Source organism: Sturnira hondurensis, unplaced genomic scaffold (assembly GCF_014824575.4).
Source record: "Sturnira hondurensis isolate 20B ecotype Veracruz unplaced genomic scaffold, ASM1482457v3 Scaffold0007036, whole genome shotgun sequence".
Taxonomy (NCBI): domain Eukaryota; kingdom Metazoa; phylum Chordata; class Mammalia; order Chiroptera; family Phyllostomidae; genus Sturnira; species Sturnira hondurensis.
This window is the reverse complement of record NW_028079667.1, coordinates 7,016,074-7,033,961: the sequence shown is the minus strand read 5'-3', so window position 1 is coordinate 7,033,961 and position 17,888 is coordinate 7,016,074. Positions and strand designations below refer to the sequence as shown.

Sequence of the window (17,888 nt, the reverse complement as noted above, 5' to 3'; positions counted from 1 at the left end):
CAAAGTTCTCAAGAATTGTAACTGCTCAAACAGTATCTGAGAGCCCCTGTAAGTTTTCTATATTTTCACTGAGTAAACAGCCATCATCTTTTGGGAAAAAGCTATGATAAAGGCTCTTAACATGTATGATGTCCTGAGTTCTTCCACAAGATTACTGACCTCCCTGTATTAGAGATTGAGGTCTGTGAACTGACTCAGGCTGGGATTTAGATGAGAGGCTAAATCCCTGAGGGCCACAAATCTTCAATTCCTATAAACCAGTTAAAAAATTAAGGGAGGAGAATGAATGCTTTTGTGTTCCAAGCACTTGAACATGACTAGTCACAACCTCCAAACTCCATGATGGGTGGGACTAGAAGGGGAAATGTCTTTGGGTTCCAACAGATGCCAATGTCTAAACCCACCCTGAGGTGGTAGGACTCTGGAGGAGAATGGCAGTGTGGGGTGGAGGGGTGGGGGAGGAGGCAAGGCCTGAAAGACCTCAGCCTTAAGGGTTACTTGGATACACCACAGAGTCTGGAGGGCATGCAGGTGTGTTTGGCATGGAAGCTGTGGAACTGTCAGTAAAGGACTCCTCTTTCAAAGAACCCCCGTAGCCTGGTCAAGTGCAATTTAACAATAGCGCACACACCTGAGGACCACTCCAATGGCAGCACCATGAGGCAGAGGCAAATGGCAGCATATAGGGCACAAAGTAAAAAATTACATGAGAATAAAAGATTGGTATGTTTCCCTTTTTGGATTGTGTAAGCTCTCAGAGTTCTTGGAAGATCTGGTGAGGGAGAGATACAAGAGTTTTATACCAGGTTTCCCAACATCATGGCATGTGAGGACTCAAGCTAATTATGGCACTAGGGAAGAAGTCAGTACTTGTACCCCAAAGGTCTATAGCAGGACATGCCTATTGCAGTAGGAAGAACACTAGACTGTCCAAAATCCTGGTCCAGCTCTGCCATTAGATCACTCTGTGATTATAGTCACACTATTCAGCCTTTCTTGGTTTTGAGGTTGGACAGCATGAATGCTTCCCAAGCTTTGCCCATCAAGAGGTCCAAAGAGCCTTATGGGGGTAGCTCACTGAGAAAATACATTTGTACCAATTGCATTTAGAAACTCCACTCCCTTGCCCTGATTCTGATACCTGCAGGTCTCAGAACCATTGATTAGATTATAGTAACAATAAATATAAGTGCTAATACATAGTCCACTCACAATGTACTATACATGCTCATGCTTTACAAACATTATTTAATTCACACAAACATTCTGGGGCAACATTTCTATTTTACAGACAAGGAAACAGAGGCTGAGAGGAGTTATTGATACATAGTCTCTCAAGTTTATACAACAAAAGTGTGAATGTTCTGAGCTTTAAATTTGTATTTCTCAGAATTTAAACTCATAGCAACTACATTTTACTGCTACTATAGAGTTACCAGCTCTAACATTTTAAAATTCCACAGAATTCCTTGTTCTTTAAAAGATGGAAGGTGGGATGGAGGTGAACTTAGGAGATACAGGTCAATTTTGGATTGTACTCCTGAATTTGGAATTCACTGTGACCAGCCTGTGCATTCTTTCAGTCAACGAGTACCTAGTCCCTTCAATGTAGGAAGCACTAAGCCAAATGTAGTCACAAAGATGAATTAGCATCGATCTTCCTCTTGAGCACTCATGGTCTAGAACTTGACAGGAAGGCCAGGACTTCCAATCTAACTGGGAGCTAGGAGTAAAAGGAGTTATGGTGCATGTCTGTCTCTTTTTTCTTAATGGGGACAAATAGGCAATTAGAAGACAAGGCAAGGAATATATTGTCCCTTATTCAGAAACAGTGAAGTATGATGACAAAGGTCCTGGACCTGCAGTCAAACATACCTGACCTTAAATTTTAGCTCCTTCAGGCCAGATGGAGGCACCTTTTCTGAGGGTCACATTGAGTTGCAAGCAGTGTCAGGGCATCTTTAGGAGTCAAAAACATGGAAGAAGACTTCAAGACCAAAGCTAAGAACTACAAGACTACCCTTTTGACAGCTGCTTCCCCAACCAGAACCAGACCTTAAATTATTGGCAGAACTACCTAGAATTCCACTGCTATGATAAGGCAATGACTGCTAAAGGGGGCAATGTCTCCATGTGCAAGTGGTACCTGCATGTGTGCAAGTCCCTTTGCCCCATATCCTGGGTTTCAGCCTGGGATGACCACGGGGAAGAAGGCACATTTCCTGCATCTAAACTGGAAAATCTAAACTGGCTGTATCCCATCTGTCCTCTGTCCTCATCCTTCTCCCAGGGAGGTGAAGGGGCATCTGGGTACATCCTACCCTAGAATCTTGAATTATGGTTTAACTAATAATAAACACTTGTTGGAAAATGTGAAAAAAATTAGCTCCTTCTACTTGTGAGATTTTAGATGACATCATCTCTTGGAACCTCCATTTGCTTCTCTGGAAAAGGGGAAGAATAAGAGTTACCTACCTGTATTAGTTTCTGGAGGCCACCTTAACAATACCACAAACTTGGTAAAAAAAAAAAAAGGCAGAAATTTAGTATCTCACAGTTCTGGAGGTCCGAAGTCTGAGATGCAGGTGTCAGCAGGGCCATGCTCCCTCCAAAGGACATAGGGGCAAATCCTTCCTTGCCTCTTGTAGCTCTTGGTGTCTCCTAGTGCTGTCACGTAGCCACCACCCTTCTCCATGTGCCTCCTTCTCTGTATCACTGTGTGTCCTTTTTGTCTCTTATAAGGACACACATTGGATTTAGGGCCCACCCTAACCCAGTCTGATCTCACCTTAATTGACCCTTCCTTAATTATGTCCACAAAGATCTTATTTCCAAACAAGGTCCCATTTTTATGTTCCAAATGGACATGAATTTGGGGGGACTATTCAACCTAAATAGTAGGACACTACCCTACCTTGTAGACTGTTATGGGGAGGAAATTATATAATGGATGGAAAGAATTCTGCACAGTGCTGGGCATGTAAGCACAATAAATATTAGCTGTATGTATATGTATGTATGTATATGTTACATATACACATGTATGTATATGTAACTATTCTGTTACTAGTTTACCAAAGGCTTATTTCATTATTTATTTCACCAAAAGAAATGGTAACTTTCAATATTCTTTGCTCTTTGTAAGTGTTCTAATGTGGTTGTTTCTGATATTATCATACTATTTCCTCCATTTTTCTTTTTTTAAGAGGTTTGTGGTTGTTATTTATATTTGTCTTTCCATTTTTCTCCAAAAATGTCCTGGATGTTTGGGTACAGAGTATCCATTTCTCAGTAGATAGTCTCTTATTATATTGGTGATTTTTCTCCAGTGAACATTTTATTTTTACTCAGGTGAGTATTTTGATCATCTTGTAGAACTGGGTAAGCTTTTTGTTTGTTGTTGAGAATGGTCATCTTCCATAAATGATGCATAGATTCTTACAGAGAAGATACACCCTCTACTTATAAAGAGTGACGTTCAGAATGTGTCTTTTTCTCCTTTTTTATTCTTTCTTATCATTTTACTCACATCTTCCATCCAAATGCCACTGTCACTCCAGGGGACACTTGTATTTTGCCACATTATCTATTTCTTCAGGAAATCTTTGCAGATCCAGCCCACCCCACACCCACAACCCATCCCCAGCTGCAGTGCAGTGAGTGAGTCAATCCATGTCCCAAACCGTACCCGGAGACTGCAGTGGGCTTTTCAGCAGGGTCCTGAGATCTGTGATCTGGACTTGATTCTTACTAACATCCATACTGGATTCTAGATTGGTCTCTGAGCTCCAGAGTTCCAATGGGTCTGGCTACATGGGAGACAGATTGGGTTGGCCTGCACCCTAAATACTTATACTAAGCTGGACTCAAGCCTTAACTAGACTCTGAATAAACAAGACCAAACCTGGACTTTTTTTCTCCCCAGCAGTGCTCATTTCTGAAATGAAAGGCAAGCCAATGGGCATGTGAAAAGAAATATAGGACTATTTATTACAAAGCTAGATTGGAAGCTCAGGAAGCAAGGAAATAGAACACTGAAGGCCTTTCTGTAATGGAGGACTCAGTGCACAAGAGGACCAAATAAGGGAATGGGGAATTGAACTGCTATATATAGAGAGCCCCCTTTTCTAGCTGCTACTCTATTCCTGGGACTGTCTTTCTGACACATGCTAGCTACATGTTCCCCAGGCTGAGGGCTCTGATGAGGACAGGGGAATTCCCAGAGCCTACAGCACTCTCAGGACCTAGTAGCAGTCTGTCCATCTGAGAAGCCAGGCCTCAGTCTGGGGAAGAAGTTGGTTGCTCCTCTGGGTTTTGTGTAACAATAGGAAATGCAGCTGCCCTGTCTGGGACCAGGATGGGTCTGCTGAGGGCACCAGGGCAGCAGGAAGTCCACCATCTCAGTTTACCATCCCTTTAGGATGAGGTGAGTTTTCCCATCTCCAATAAAGAACCTACAAAATCAGTAGCCCAGTGAGGTCTCTGAGCCCCTGAGAGAGAGACACTGAGCCCTTCATCAATATCTCCAGGCCCAGAGTTTTCCAGAGAGATGCCTTCCTGAGCCTTCCCAACCTCAATCATTGGACCCCCTTGGGGAGAGGGAGAAACCCTTTCCTGCTTGGTGTCTAGCCCTTTTCCTGAAGATGCTCATCCCCGCTATTCTGAAAGCAGCAGAAAGAATAATCAGCGGTGCTTCTCACTAATCCCTAGGCTCAGCCAACACTGCCAAGTGGCAGTGATGCAGGGATTCTAGATCAACCTAGCCCAGTAACTGTCCTCTCCCAAGACAGCGGGAGGTAGACTCAACTTGTGTCAAATCTAGACCCTATCCCTGCACAACCTGGAGCAAGAAGAACAGGACCCTGCAGATACTGGAAGCTCCCAAGAAGAGAGCCCAAGGAGACGCAGTCAAGCAGATATTATCCCTGTGGTAACATCACCTTATTATCCATTGAAGAAATCTACAAAGCACTGTCCACACTGTATTTTATGTAAATGACATCCCTGATATGCATGCTCAAGGGGGCACTATATTCATAGTTTTCTATATGAGTAGCCACCCACCCCCACCCCCCCCTGCCCCACCGGAGTTGGACAACATCCCTACTCTTGGACCATGCCTCAAGTCCAGGATTAGGCTCATGGTTCAAATATAGCCAGTAGGAGTGCCTGACCCCATGGCTACAGTGACTGATTCAGAGGTAGGTATGACCTAGGTATCAACTAGCTGGGCTAGTCCAAACAGTGAACATCAGACCCAAGACCAGCTACAGCTGTTGCTCTATGTCCTCTGCACCTGGTAAGCATCTCTGCCTCTATTGGAGCCTGTCTAAACACAAGCCAGCCCAGAGGACAGAGTCTATATGAGAAAGGCTGAGTCTTGAGACATTGTTTGGGCACCTACCTAAAACCAGTGCTACCTGTGTATTTTTCAATTATGTAAGCCAGTGAATTATCCTGCATGACATAAGTTGTGTTGAGATGGATTTCTGTCACTTGCAATCAAAGCTTCCAGAATCATAGCATTTGCCTCTGAAGAAGGCTCCCTCTTCTCTTCTACAAACCCAAGTGAGATCCTAGTCTTCTAGCCCTGGACACCATGGAAACTATCAGCAGGTAGCCATCAGATAGTGACCCTGTGTCACATTCCTACCTGATGAACACTCCCATGAGCAGGCTGGCCAAGAGTGGGACCAGAGTAGATCCAGTGGAAGTCCCCGTGGTTGGCCACCACGGCAGGTCCAAAGGCATGGGAAGGATTCATGTAGGCTCCAGATATAGCATGCCTGCACACACCCAGCTATATGTTACCAGGGTTCCAGCCAGGCCCCAACTCACGTCAAGTTCCTTTTCCCAACTCGGCCTAGGTCACACACCTCCCCAAAACCCTCCTTATCATAGGGTTCTGGAAGCTTCCAAAGAAGACACAGGTAAAGAGGCTATCAGCCCTGGGCTTACAGTTTTCCACTCTGCACATGCCCTTCTAGAAGAATTTCCAGAAGGAGTGCCTGCTCAGGGATGTCAGGAAGAGAAAAAAGGTACATTTTCCCTCCAAAGTTGATAAAGCAAAGTCAAGCAGTTGTCAATCATGTGAACTTTGGGTTCAAGTGGACCTAGATTCAAGACCCAAACCAGCTGTTTCTTTCTGTGTGACCTTTGTCTAACCTCTCTGTATTTCAGTTGAGGTGAAGGTTTCTCTCTCATGGATTGTCAGTGAGAAAACACATATATAGCCCATGTCTCACATATAATGCATATACAGGTGTTAAGTCTAGTTGTCCTAGCACCTCCTACAGGGGGACTGTGGCCCAGGTGCACCTCTCTACTTCTGGTGTCTAAATCTTTGTCCCATTCACTCAAGCTGGGGTTCTGCAGACTGGGCCCCCCACCAGCCTCTGTCCAGTAGCCATGGGAGAATAGGTGAGCAAGTAAAACAATAGTCACTAGGGGGAAGCAAAGCATCAGCACAGCTTTCCACACAGGTTCAACTGATCCTCCCAGGTTTCTCCTTCCAGTCTGAGAATGAAATGGGGCTGGAGGGCAGAGCCAGGAGGAAACTGTATCAAAGAGAAAAGAAAGAGCTGGACATTAGGGAGGGGCTCCCTCATCCTCTCTAGCTGGAGATTTGGGCTCTGGTCTCAGATTCGTCACTCAATTTGCTGCTGCCCAGTAACCTTCAATAAGTTACTTCTGTCCTCTCTGAACCTCAGTTTCCACTTACATAAAATGAAAGAAATAACACCTCACCCAACCTTATCTCCTTAATCCCCTCCCAAACATACTAAGGAGCTCAAAATGGACAAACACATCCTGCAGAAATGTTTTACTGATACTACGAAAATAATTTCACATAAAAATCCAGCTTTCTGACTTTCTTGGAATGAAATTAGAAGGTTCCCTCCAGGCCCACACTCCCACATAGCAATACATTCCCAGAGGTGAATAGTGGTACCTCCAGAGATACCACAGTCCTCATCACTCCCTATTGTCTGCCTAATGCCAGCCCACTTCCCCAATTTGTATTACCTTCCTGGCCTCCATTGGCACTCAGTCTGTGTCCCTCAAGTAAGCTCTGCAGACCCCACCTCCGGAGCCAAGGCTGGGCCCAGGGCCAGGGACTCCAGTTCCATAGCCAAGGGACACTCACCCTGTAAAAATATCCCATGGTGATGGAGAAGCCGATGGACAATGGGGCCAGAGTGCCCCATATTTTCTTGTTGATGGCGCCCATGCAGACAGCCAATGCTAGAAGTACGGTGAGGACGATCTTTGCCAACAGTGCCCTTGCCACCTGCCTTGGCTCCTGAACTGTCACAAAGCCTGCCCCAGATGCATTCCAGAACCTCTCCTCTGGACTCACCACCTGCAGAGAGAAGCTACTCAGCCCCACAGGAGCTGAGGGGAGGAGCCTACAAAAACATATCCTGACCATCAGTGATCCCACTCCACTAGTTTTTGCCATATGGCAATGTGTGAGCTATTGAACTTCTCTAAGCCTCATTTTGCTCATCTGTAAATGGGGGTTACCAGGGGTGGCTCCAGTAGGTCTCAAACTTGCGTATCTTAGATGAACCTCTTTCAGAAAGAAAATACAAAAATACCTTATTTTTACAATTTTACAAACACACATGCCCAGGTCAACACATTGCTAACCCATATAAGGTCCCTTCAAAGGGGCAAGGGGAGCCTTGATGTTTAAGCTCCATTGGTTTCAGAGAAATCAGCCTCAGGGGTCATTGCAGCTCCTGGAGAGGGAAGACAGCAGAGCAGACAAGGTTCTGGATCCTGAACCCAAATCTGGCTCTGCTGCTCAGCAGCTCACATGAACTTGGACTGGTTACTGACTTCTCTGTGCCTTCGTTTCCTCTTCTATAACATGGGGGTAATAATAGCTCTGTCCCCAGGGACTGAGCATCCTCTAAGGACTTGTGAAATTGTTGGGAAATAAAATGAGAGAAGATATGTAGAGTGCTTGGCAGGGAGGGTGTGTTCAGTGAGTGGCAACTACTGCTTTGTACCAGTCACTGGTCAGGTTTGGCAAGTTTGCAAGTGGCCCAGCCACAGGCAGTCTGAAAACTGCTTTTCACCAAGGATCAGAGCAGAAAGGTACAGGCAGAGAACAGGGTTTTGAATGGGGGCGTTGAGAGACCAGGGCAGGGAAGTGAGCATAATGGACCTTGAAACCAAGGTCTGGTTTCCAGGTCCAAATAATGGACCCGAGCTTAGAGCCACAGGCCCAGCCAGGCTAACCGGGAGGCCCCTCCCCCACCTTACTCTCCCCACTCACACACGTACCAAGCAAAACCTACATCTTGAAAGTCCTGGTTGGACTGACACTTCAGGGCAGCAAGCAAGCAAGAAAGAGTGAAAGAGAGAAGAGATGAAGGAAGGAAAGAGGGAAGGAGGGAGGAAGGACATCCACCCATGGAGTTACGTGTAGAGTTCTGAAAATTCTGGTACAAAAAGGAAGAAATAGATTTCCTGTTGGGTTGGGAGGATTCCAAATATAAATTGAATATTAACTCCCTTCAAAGGCAGAGAACTTGGTTTAAAGAGGAGTGGGGGCAAGCTGGAGAATACACAGATAAGTAAGTCAGTTCAAGAGTTTTTCAAGAAGAATAATCATATTTACCTTGTATCCCAGTCAGTGCTTACTGAGACATTTTTAGAATAAGTGAACAAGTGAATGAACAAATGAGTGGATGAACATGTGAAAAAATATTAGAACTAACAAATCCACTCCAAAGCCGGAAATGGACTTGGGAAGAAAAACTTCCAGTCCTGAATTCTGCTTCCTGGTCTGTCTTGGTTTGTCCAGACATGGAGAGAATAGGTGGGTTTGTAGTGAATCAAAGGCCCTTGGAGCATCCCCCTCCCCAATAGAGAAGGGTCCACACAATCCCACTAGAAAATACATGAGAAGTTTGACAGCCCCCCTCCCTGCCCCCAGCAGCCCCATCAGAGCAGAAACCACCAGCCTAGCCCCCACTGGGGGTTACCCACCTTGGCCAGGTTGACCCCCATCAGCCCTCCACACAGCTGGGAGATCCAGTAGGGAAGGAGCATCCTCAGGTTGAGGCCTTCAATCAGCATGGCTGCCAGGGACATGGCAGGGTTAAAGTATCCACCGCTGTCAGCCACAGAAACAGAAGGCGAAGGTTCAGGCTGTTGCCAAGGGATTGCATCCCAACAAGCCACCTAGGCTGGCCTTCCACTACTAGTCAGTCAAGGGCTCAGTCCAAGTGGAAAGAGGCACTGGTGAGACTAGGGACCTTGGTAGAGCCGAGAAGGAGAGAGCAGCCCAGTTCCTGGATGTCCCAGTATACCCAGAGGAAGAAAACATGGGAAACCATCTCTCATCTACTTCCCAACTCCCTCAGAGACCCCTTCCAGCCCTCAGAGATGTGGCCACAGGTTAGAATGGGGCCCCAGATTCCAAACTAGTAGCCTAAGAGAGGCATCCTGGCTTCCCCTTGTAAGTATCATATTTTGCCATATATAATGTGCTCCCATATATAATGCGTGCCCAAGATTTTGGACCAAACTTTTAAGAAAAAAATCTTGCATTTTAATTTTTAATTCAACTTTTCATTTATTTATATTTAAATATTTGGTTTTTGTGTTATAAGGAAATTTTAGCATTTATTTTTTAACATACTATGGTATAAGAAATTTTAGGTAATAAATAATTACAAAACACAAGAACAGATACAAGGTATTTCAGGTACTACCATGTGTAATGCACATTCTTGTTTTCACTTCAAGAATTTGGCCAAAAAAGTGCATATTACACATGGCAAAATATAATAACTGGGCCTTGAACAAATGTTCTTGGTTGGTTGAACTGCTCAACCAATAAAAATCCTATTTGATTTTTATTGAGGTATAATTGGCAAACAACATTTTAGTTTCAGGTGCACAATACAATGATTCAATGCTTGTATATATTGCAAAAATAATCAGCACAATAAATCTAGTTCACATTTGTCACCACACATACAGAATTTTTTTCTTGTGATAAGAATTTTTAAGACCTACTCTCTCAGTAACTATCAAGTATGCAGGACAGTATTATTCACCATAGTCACCATACTAGAACTTACTTATTTTATAACTGGAAGTTTTTACCTTGTGACACTCTTCACCCATTTCACCCCACCTCATGCCTCAGGCAACCACCAATCTGGTCTCTATATCTAAGAGTCTAGAAAAAGCCTGTTTGGGGGCTGAATGTGTAATTAGTGTTGAAGATAAAATAGAGAGTAGAACTTTAGATTGGATATGGCATTGAGAATCAGGAGAGAGGTTAGAAGTTCACCATAGGGTTTGGGATTGGGACCTGAAGTTTGGGATGTGAAGGGGGTAGGTGGGTAGACAAAGTCAAACCTAGGGCCAAAGGGCAGATTCGGGTTGGCTGACCTCTCCACTGGTCATGGGTAAAGAGCTTTCCTTTCCACCAAGACACTGAACTAGCAAGGACTCAGAGCCATCAGACCCCAAACACCCTCCTACCTGTGTCAGCATCCCATTTAGTCTTGCTATCTTCAGAGGATGGCCCATTCAATTTCTCTGGTGCATGGAGTGGAATGGATATCCTCATAAGAGGAAAAGTGACCCCAAGATGTTAAGAGCCCATAGTGGATCTGGTCCCAGTAAATACAAGGCATCAAACTAAGACCAAACAGAGGAATTTGGCTCTGGAGAAAAGGACTTTTTCCAACATGCTGATGTCTCGGGACAAGCAACCTACCTCATCTGGTCCAAATCTATGCAGAGGCCCTTGAGTGAGCTTCTTGCATGACTTGGAAGCCCCAGATGTTGCTCAGACTCAGGTAGGCAGAGGGTGGCCAGGTCTGTGTGGTCTCAATTTGGATCTATTACCAAGTTCAGCCTGGGCTCTGCCAAAGCATAGAGATGAAGTAGGTTGGGGGGCGGGGAGGGCTTCCATGAGAGACTGAAGAATTAAAGCCTCTTTCTCCAGTCATCAGCCTCTCCTCCACCATCTCACCTTGCCCACACAGTGAGAGAAACTTACTCAGAGCATGGCTCAACCTGGAGGGCTAGGCTATCTGGGATACCATACATACTTCCAGGACAAACTAGGTACTCACTAACAATAACACAATCAAGACACTTTGAGTTTATTCATTCCTTATGTGCTCAACAAATATCCATTCAACACCTACTATGTGCCAGGTGAAGTGTTGAGTGTTTCACATATCTTACCTTGGTTCCACTGAGCAACTTCAAAGTCAGTGGCTGGTGCACAGTGGGTGCTGAATAAATATTTGTTGGATTTACTTATATTCAGCAAACTTACAGTGCACACCTCCTATGTATGAGGCATATTTGTGGTACCTTGGTTGAGTAAATAAAAAGAGGAGCAAGCCTAGTCCCTGCTTTAAGGAACGTAGATCTGTTTAATTTATGAACAATAGCATCTCTATGAGGGAAGAGAAAATGATGGTGAGGTAAGTGGGAGTGGAGCCCAGTTCTCCCTGTGCCCAGCTGGAACACCTAGCCAATCTTCAGAGGAACAGAGTGAACAGCCAATGGAATCCCAGCTTATATGAAGTTTGGAGGCCCAAAATTGCAGAGGATATTGAAAAACAGGCAGTGAGGGGATTGCACTGGGACAGTAAGGTCCCTGGGATCTGGGCAGAGACCAAGGCTGCGGCACATCCCTGCCTGGCACCTGCCACAGAATACGGGAAGGAGAGTTAGGTCACCAGGAGTGAAGTCAGGAAGTCAGCGACTTCCAGCACCCAGGTCCCTCCTGGTATGGGGCTGCACTTTCTGCTCCCTCCCCTACCAGAGCAGAAAGGGCAGCCCAATACCAGGAGGGACCTGGGTGCTGGAAGTCGCTGAGGGGAATAGAGACAAAGTGGGAGACACACAGAGACAGTATACAACTGCTGGGACTGTAGACAACTTCACCAGAGAAATTGAGGTGCCAGGCCACACCTGGAGAAGGGAGGCGTTGGGCTGTGTCAGACCCTGACTCAGACAGTCTCTGAACTGTTTGGAAAGTTGGGCTGTGTGAAAAGACATGTGCTTGTTAAGAATGGTGGGCAGCTGCTTTCTAAGGAACTCTTGAGCAGCAGCTGGCTTCCCCCAAGTGTGATTTGAGCTGCACGTGGCCAGAGACTGAGTGGCTAAGTGGAACCACGCCCAAACTGGTCTCTTGATGCACCCAGGGGCTGAATGGCTGAGTGGAACAGCATGCTGGAGATTGACTCATGCTGTGCTCCCAGAGACTGAGTGGCTGATTGGAGCCTGCAGCTCAGGGAGGACCTGGGAAGGAGGCTGGACAACTATGAATATTATGGCCCATACCTGATCCCCATCCTCTCAAATCCATAGGAAGGGAGAAAAGGGAAGCCCAGCCTTCCTCTTCCTGTGGCATCTAGGAAGACCAGCAGAACTCCCTGAACAGGTTTAAAGTCAGCAGGAGGCTTATTATTTTTTTCTTTTTTGTTCCTCTCTCTTTTTTTTTTCTTCCCCCAAATGAGACAATAAGAGGTGGAGTTACAAAGGGTCCAGAGACAAATCCAAAGGAGGAACACAAGGCTAAGCCCCAAAATTGAGAAACTGAGACAAATGTCACTTTGCTAACCCATAGACCTGGCATTTTATTGTTTATGTGTATTATTATTATCTTTTCATTATTTTTACCACTTTTATTTTATTCGTATTTTTTAGTTCTCTTCTTTATGTTTAGTTTTTCTTGTTTTATTTTTGTATTTAATTACATTGTTCATATATTTTTTCTTATTCTCTCTTTATTGTATTTTATTTTTCCTTCTTTCACTTCACCTGTTTTCCAATAACACACAACTCTTGATCAGGTACTTAATATTCTGGTTATCCAAATCATATATTTCTTGACATATTATTGTTCTTCCAGTACTATTACAAATAATTGTTGTTCCATACAATTGTACATACTACACAGCAACCATCCCTGATCTTAGCCCAGTTCATTTATTTCTTATTATTGTTATTATTATTCAGCATTATCATCATTGTGGTTAACTCTATTCTCTCTCACACTATGCCTACTTTCTATCCTTTAATCTCACTATATCTCATCATCACCCCTTGCACAAGAGCTTTGTTTTCTGGCTTCAGCTCACAATCTTTCTCCCTTCTAACAAGAGTCTTATCTCTCTTTCACCTTCCATAAAATGTGGCTAGTTGGATGAAATATCAGTTAATGCTATACTTATCCAAAGAATATCCTATCTCTTCTCTACTTGCTGGTACTTTAAATCCCATAAAGTACTCTCCTTCTGTCTTAATCCGTTTTGCCTAACCTCTGACAGTGATCACATACAAGAATAGGTGGGAACTGTGAACATCAGTATACCTGCCAGAGAAGAAATACCACCAACAAAGGAACCACTGAAAGGTAAAAACCCAAGTACAACAAGAAAGTTCACACAAACAGAAGAAAGGGCAAACCTAGAGCATCCAGACAAGGAGACCAAAGAGAACACACAACTGAACCCCACAGAATTCCTACCATAGAAATTCACCCTACAAAGACAGCTAGCAGAGCAAAACATCAGGAAGTACAGAAACAAACAAAAAGAGTCACCTAAAATGGGGAGACAAAAAAACCCATGCAATCAAAAGAAATGTACTCCCCACAAAAAGAGCTAAATGAAATGAAGGTAACCAAACTATCAGATACAGAATTCAAAATAATGGTTAGAAACTCACAGACAACTACAAGAAACTGAGTGAGAACTATAACAGCATGAATAAAGAAATTGAAACAATAAAAAATCAGGAAGAAATTAACAATAAAATATCAGAAATAAAAAAAACACACTAGAAGGAATTATAAGAAGGCTGGATGAAGCAGAAGATGAATCAGTGAGCTGGAGGACAAGGTAGAAAAAAACACCCAGAGTAAGAAAATGAAAAGAGACTCAGAAAGAATGAACAGGTGGTAAGAGACTGCAAGAAAACTTGAAACATAATAATTTTCACATAATAGGAATACCAGAAGGAGGAGAAGAACAGTAAGGGGTAGATAGAAAACCTGTTTGAAAAAGTAATGGTGGAAAACTTTCCTAATTTAATGAGAGAAAAGCCCTACAAATCCAGAAAACACAGAGAGTCCCAATCAAGAGGAACCCAAAGAGGCCCACTTCAAGACACATCATAATTAAAATGGGAAAATTCAAGAACAAAGAGAGAATCTTAAAGGCAGCAAGGGAGAAACAGGAAGTGACATACAAGGGGTCCCCAGTAAGACTAGCACCTGACTTCTCAATGGAAACGCTCCAAGCCAGAAGAGAATGGCAAGAAATATTCCAAGTAATGAAAATCAGAGGCCTGAAATCAAGACTACTCTATCCAGCAAGGCTCTTAATTAAAATGTAAGGCCAAATAAGGAGTTTCACAGACAAAAAGAAGCCTAAAAGAATACACCTACACCAAACCATCTCTGCAAGATATTCTAAAGGGATTGCTTCAAGAAAAGGAAGAAAAAGAGTGAGAGAGAGGAAACACAAGTACAAAAAAATGGCAATGAATAAGTACCTATGAATAATAACCTTAAACATAAATGCATTAAATGTTCCAATCAAAACACATAGGATAGCCCTGGCTGGTGTAGCTCAGTGGATTGAGGGCAGGCCTGCGAACCAGACAATCGCGGTTCGATTCCCAGTCAGGGCACATGCTTGGGTTGCAGGCCAGTTTCCAGCAGGAGCCAGTTCCCTGCAGGGGGTGCACGAGAAGCAACCATACATTGATGTTTCTTTCCTCTCTCCTTCCCTTCCCTTCTAAAAAGATAAATAAATAAAATATTTTTAAAAAGACACAGATTAAAAAAAAACACATAGGATAGCTTAATGGATAAGAAAGCATGTGCCACATGTATGCTCCCTACAAGAGACCCACCTCAGGACAAAAGACTGACACAGATTGAAAGTGGAAACAAATATTCCAAGCAAATGAACATGAAAAAAAAAAGCCAGGATAGCAATACTAGTATCAGGCAAAATAGACTTCAAAAAAAAGGGGGGGGCATAAAAAGAGACCTAGAAGGTCACTTCAGAATACTCAAGGGAAGGATCCATCAAGAAGAAATAAACATTTTAAATATATATGCAACCAACATAGGAGTACCCAAATAGATAAGGAAAATCTTGGAGGACTTAAAGAAAGATATTGACAGCAACACAATTATACTAGGGGGTTTGAACATCCACTGTTAATAATGGATAGATCTCCCAACCAAAATATCAACACAGGTATTGTGACACTGAACAACATCCTACATCAAATGGACTTAACTGAGATATATAGAGCCTTTCATCTCAAAGAAGCAAAATACATATTATTTTCAAGTGCACATGCAACATTTTCCAAGACAGACATCATGATAGGACACAAAACAAGCCTCAATAAATTCAAGAAAATTGAAATTATATCAAGAATTTTCTCTGATTACACAGGACTGAAACTAGAAACCAACCTCAAAGGAAAAGGTCAGAAACACTAAAACCCATGGAGATTCAATAGCATGCTATTAAACAATGAATGGGTCAGAAGTGAGATCAAGGGAGACATCAAAAAGTTTCTGGAAAAAAATGAAAATGAACTCACAGCAACAAAAACTATGGGACACAGTGAAACAATACTGAGAGAGAAGTTCATACTGATACAGGCCTATCTAAAAATACATAGAAACATTTCAAATAAACAACCTAAACCTACACCTATAAGAACTTGAAGAACGACAACAAAGATAGCTCAGAGTAAGGAAGTAGAAGGAAGTAAATAAGAGTAGCTCAGAGTAGAAGGAAGTAAATAAGATCAGAGCAGAATTTAGTGGCACAGATATTAAAAGCACAATTTTTTTAAAGTTTAACATTTTTTATTTTTATAAAACTAATAAAACAATAAAATTTGTTGATATAACTGACATATTTTTGAAGGCTTTCAAAAGTGTTTGCAGTAAAGAGTTATATCTTTGTTTATGCTGTTATTATAAAGGATGACAGTCTTTTTTCTCTAATCGTCATTCAAGTACAGTTTTCTGCCTTTTAGTTTCATTCCAGCCCACCCCCTCAGCCGTCCCCACCTCCCTCCCATTTCCACTCCCCCCTTGTTTTTTGTCCATGAAAAGCACAATAAGGTTCAATGTCCAGGAGCTGGTTCTTTGAAAAGGTAAACAAAACCAACAAGCCTTTAAGAAGACTCACTAAGAAAAAAAGAGAGAAGACCCAAATAAACAAAATCAGATATGAAAGAGGAGAGATTACAACTCATACCACAGAAATACAACGGACTGTAAGAAATTACTACAAAAACTATATGCCAAGAAATTTGAAAACCTAGGTAAAATGAACAAATTTCTACAAAATAGAATCTCCTAAAACTGAATGCAGAAGAAGCAGAAAGCCGAACAGATCAATAACAGGTGACTAAATTGAAGCAGTAATCAAAAAACTTTCAACACACAAAAGCCCTGGACCAGGCAGTTCCACAGAAGAATTCTACAAAGCATTTAAGAAAGAGCCAACCTCTCTCCATCCTTCACAGACTTTTCCAAAAAATCAGGAATATGGAAGAATTCCAAAATCTTTGTATGAAGCCAGCACCATCCTAATCTCAAAAACAGATAAAGAAAGAAACAAAGAAAGAAAACTTCATATCACTGATGAAAATACATGCTAAAATCCTCACAAAATATTGGTAAACCGCATCCAACAATACATTAAAAAGATCATTTTTTAATTTCTTTTTTCCCATTTTTTTTATTTAATTATTTTTCAAGTACATTTTTCTGTTTATTACTCCCATCCCACCCCACCCCCCATGCTCCCCCCTCCCTCCCATTTCCACCCTTCTCAGTTGTTGTCCATGTATCCTTTATATAGGTTCCTCTAAATCCCTTATTTCCCCTGAAATTCCCTCCCCTTTCCCCTCTGGTCACTGTCAGCCTGTTCTCTATTTCAGTGTCTTTGGTTATATTTTGCTTGCTTGTTTGTTTTGTTGTTTAGCTTCCTGTTAAAGGTGAGATCACAGGGTATTTGTCCTTCAACACCTGGCTTATTTCACTCAGCATAATGCTTTCCAGTTCCATCCATGCTGTTGCAAAGGGTTGGAGCTCCTTCTTTCTTTTTGCGGCATAAAATTCCATTGTGCATATGTACCATAGTTTTTTTATCCATTCATTTACTGACGGGCACCTAGGTTGCTTCCAACTCTTGGCTATTGTAAATTGTGCTGCCAGGAACATTGGGGTGCATAGGTTCTTTGGGATTGGTGTTTTAGGGTTCTTAGGATACAATCCTAGCAGTGGAATTGCTGGGTCAAAAGGCAAGTCCAATTTTAGTTTTCTGAGAAAATTCCATACTGTTTTCCCTAATGGTTGTACCAGTCTGCAATCCCACCAACAGTGGAACAGAGTCCGCTTTTCCCCACTCCCTCTCCGACATTTGTTGTTTATTGCTTTGTTTATGATAGCCATTCTCACCGGTGTAAAGTGGTATCTCATTGTGGTTTTAATTTGCATCTCTCTGATAGCTAGTGATATTGAGCATCTCTTCATGTGTCTCTGGATCCTCTGTATGTCCTCCTTGCAGAAGTGTCTGTTCAAGTCCTTTCCCCATTTTTTAATTGGGTTAGTTGTCTTCTTAGAGTGAAGTCGTGTGAGTTCTTTGTATATTTTGGAGATTAAACCTTTGTCTGAGGTATCATTGGCAAATATGTTTTCCCATACAGTTGGTTGTCTTTTTATTTTAATGCTGTTTTCTTTAGCTGCGCAGAAGCTTTTTATTTTGATGAGATCCCATTTGTTTATTCTTTCCTTTATAGTCCTTGCTCTAGGGGACATATCAGTAAAAATGTTGCTGCGTGAAATA

General features: G+C 42.7%; 1 protein-coding gene and 1 pseudogene across 1 annotated transcript in view; one reads left to right on the top strand and one right to left on the bottom strand.

Moving 5' to 3' along the window:
* The first annotated feature begins 1,976 nt into the window (after positions 1–1,976).
* Positions 1,977–2,326, top strand: LOC118990444 (cytochrome c oxidase subunit 6B1-like; annotated as a pseudogene).
* A 2,079-nt stretch (positions 2,327–4,405) lies between these two features.
* AQP8 (aquaporin 8) overlaps positions 4,406–17,888 on the bottom strand; it is a 25,650-nt gene continuing 12,167 nt past the window's right edge. Inside the window, 6 exon segments of the mRNA XM_037051076.1 lie at positions 4,406–4,454; positions 5,654–5,698; positions 5,700–5,786; positions 7,148–7,161; positions 7,163–7,363; positions 9,004–9,130. Of these exon segments, the coding sequence (XP_036906971.1) occupies positions 4,406–4,454; positions 5,654–5,698; positions 5,700–5,786; positions 7,148–7,161; positions 7,163–7,363; positions 9,004–9,130 (523 nt within the window).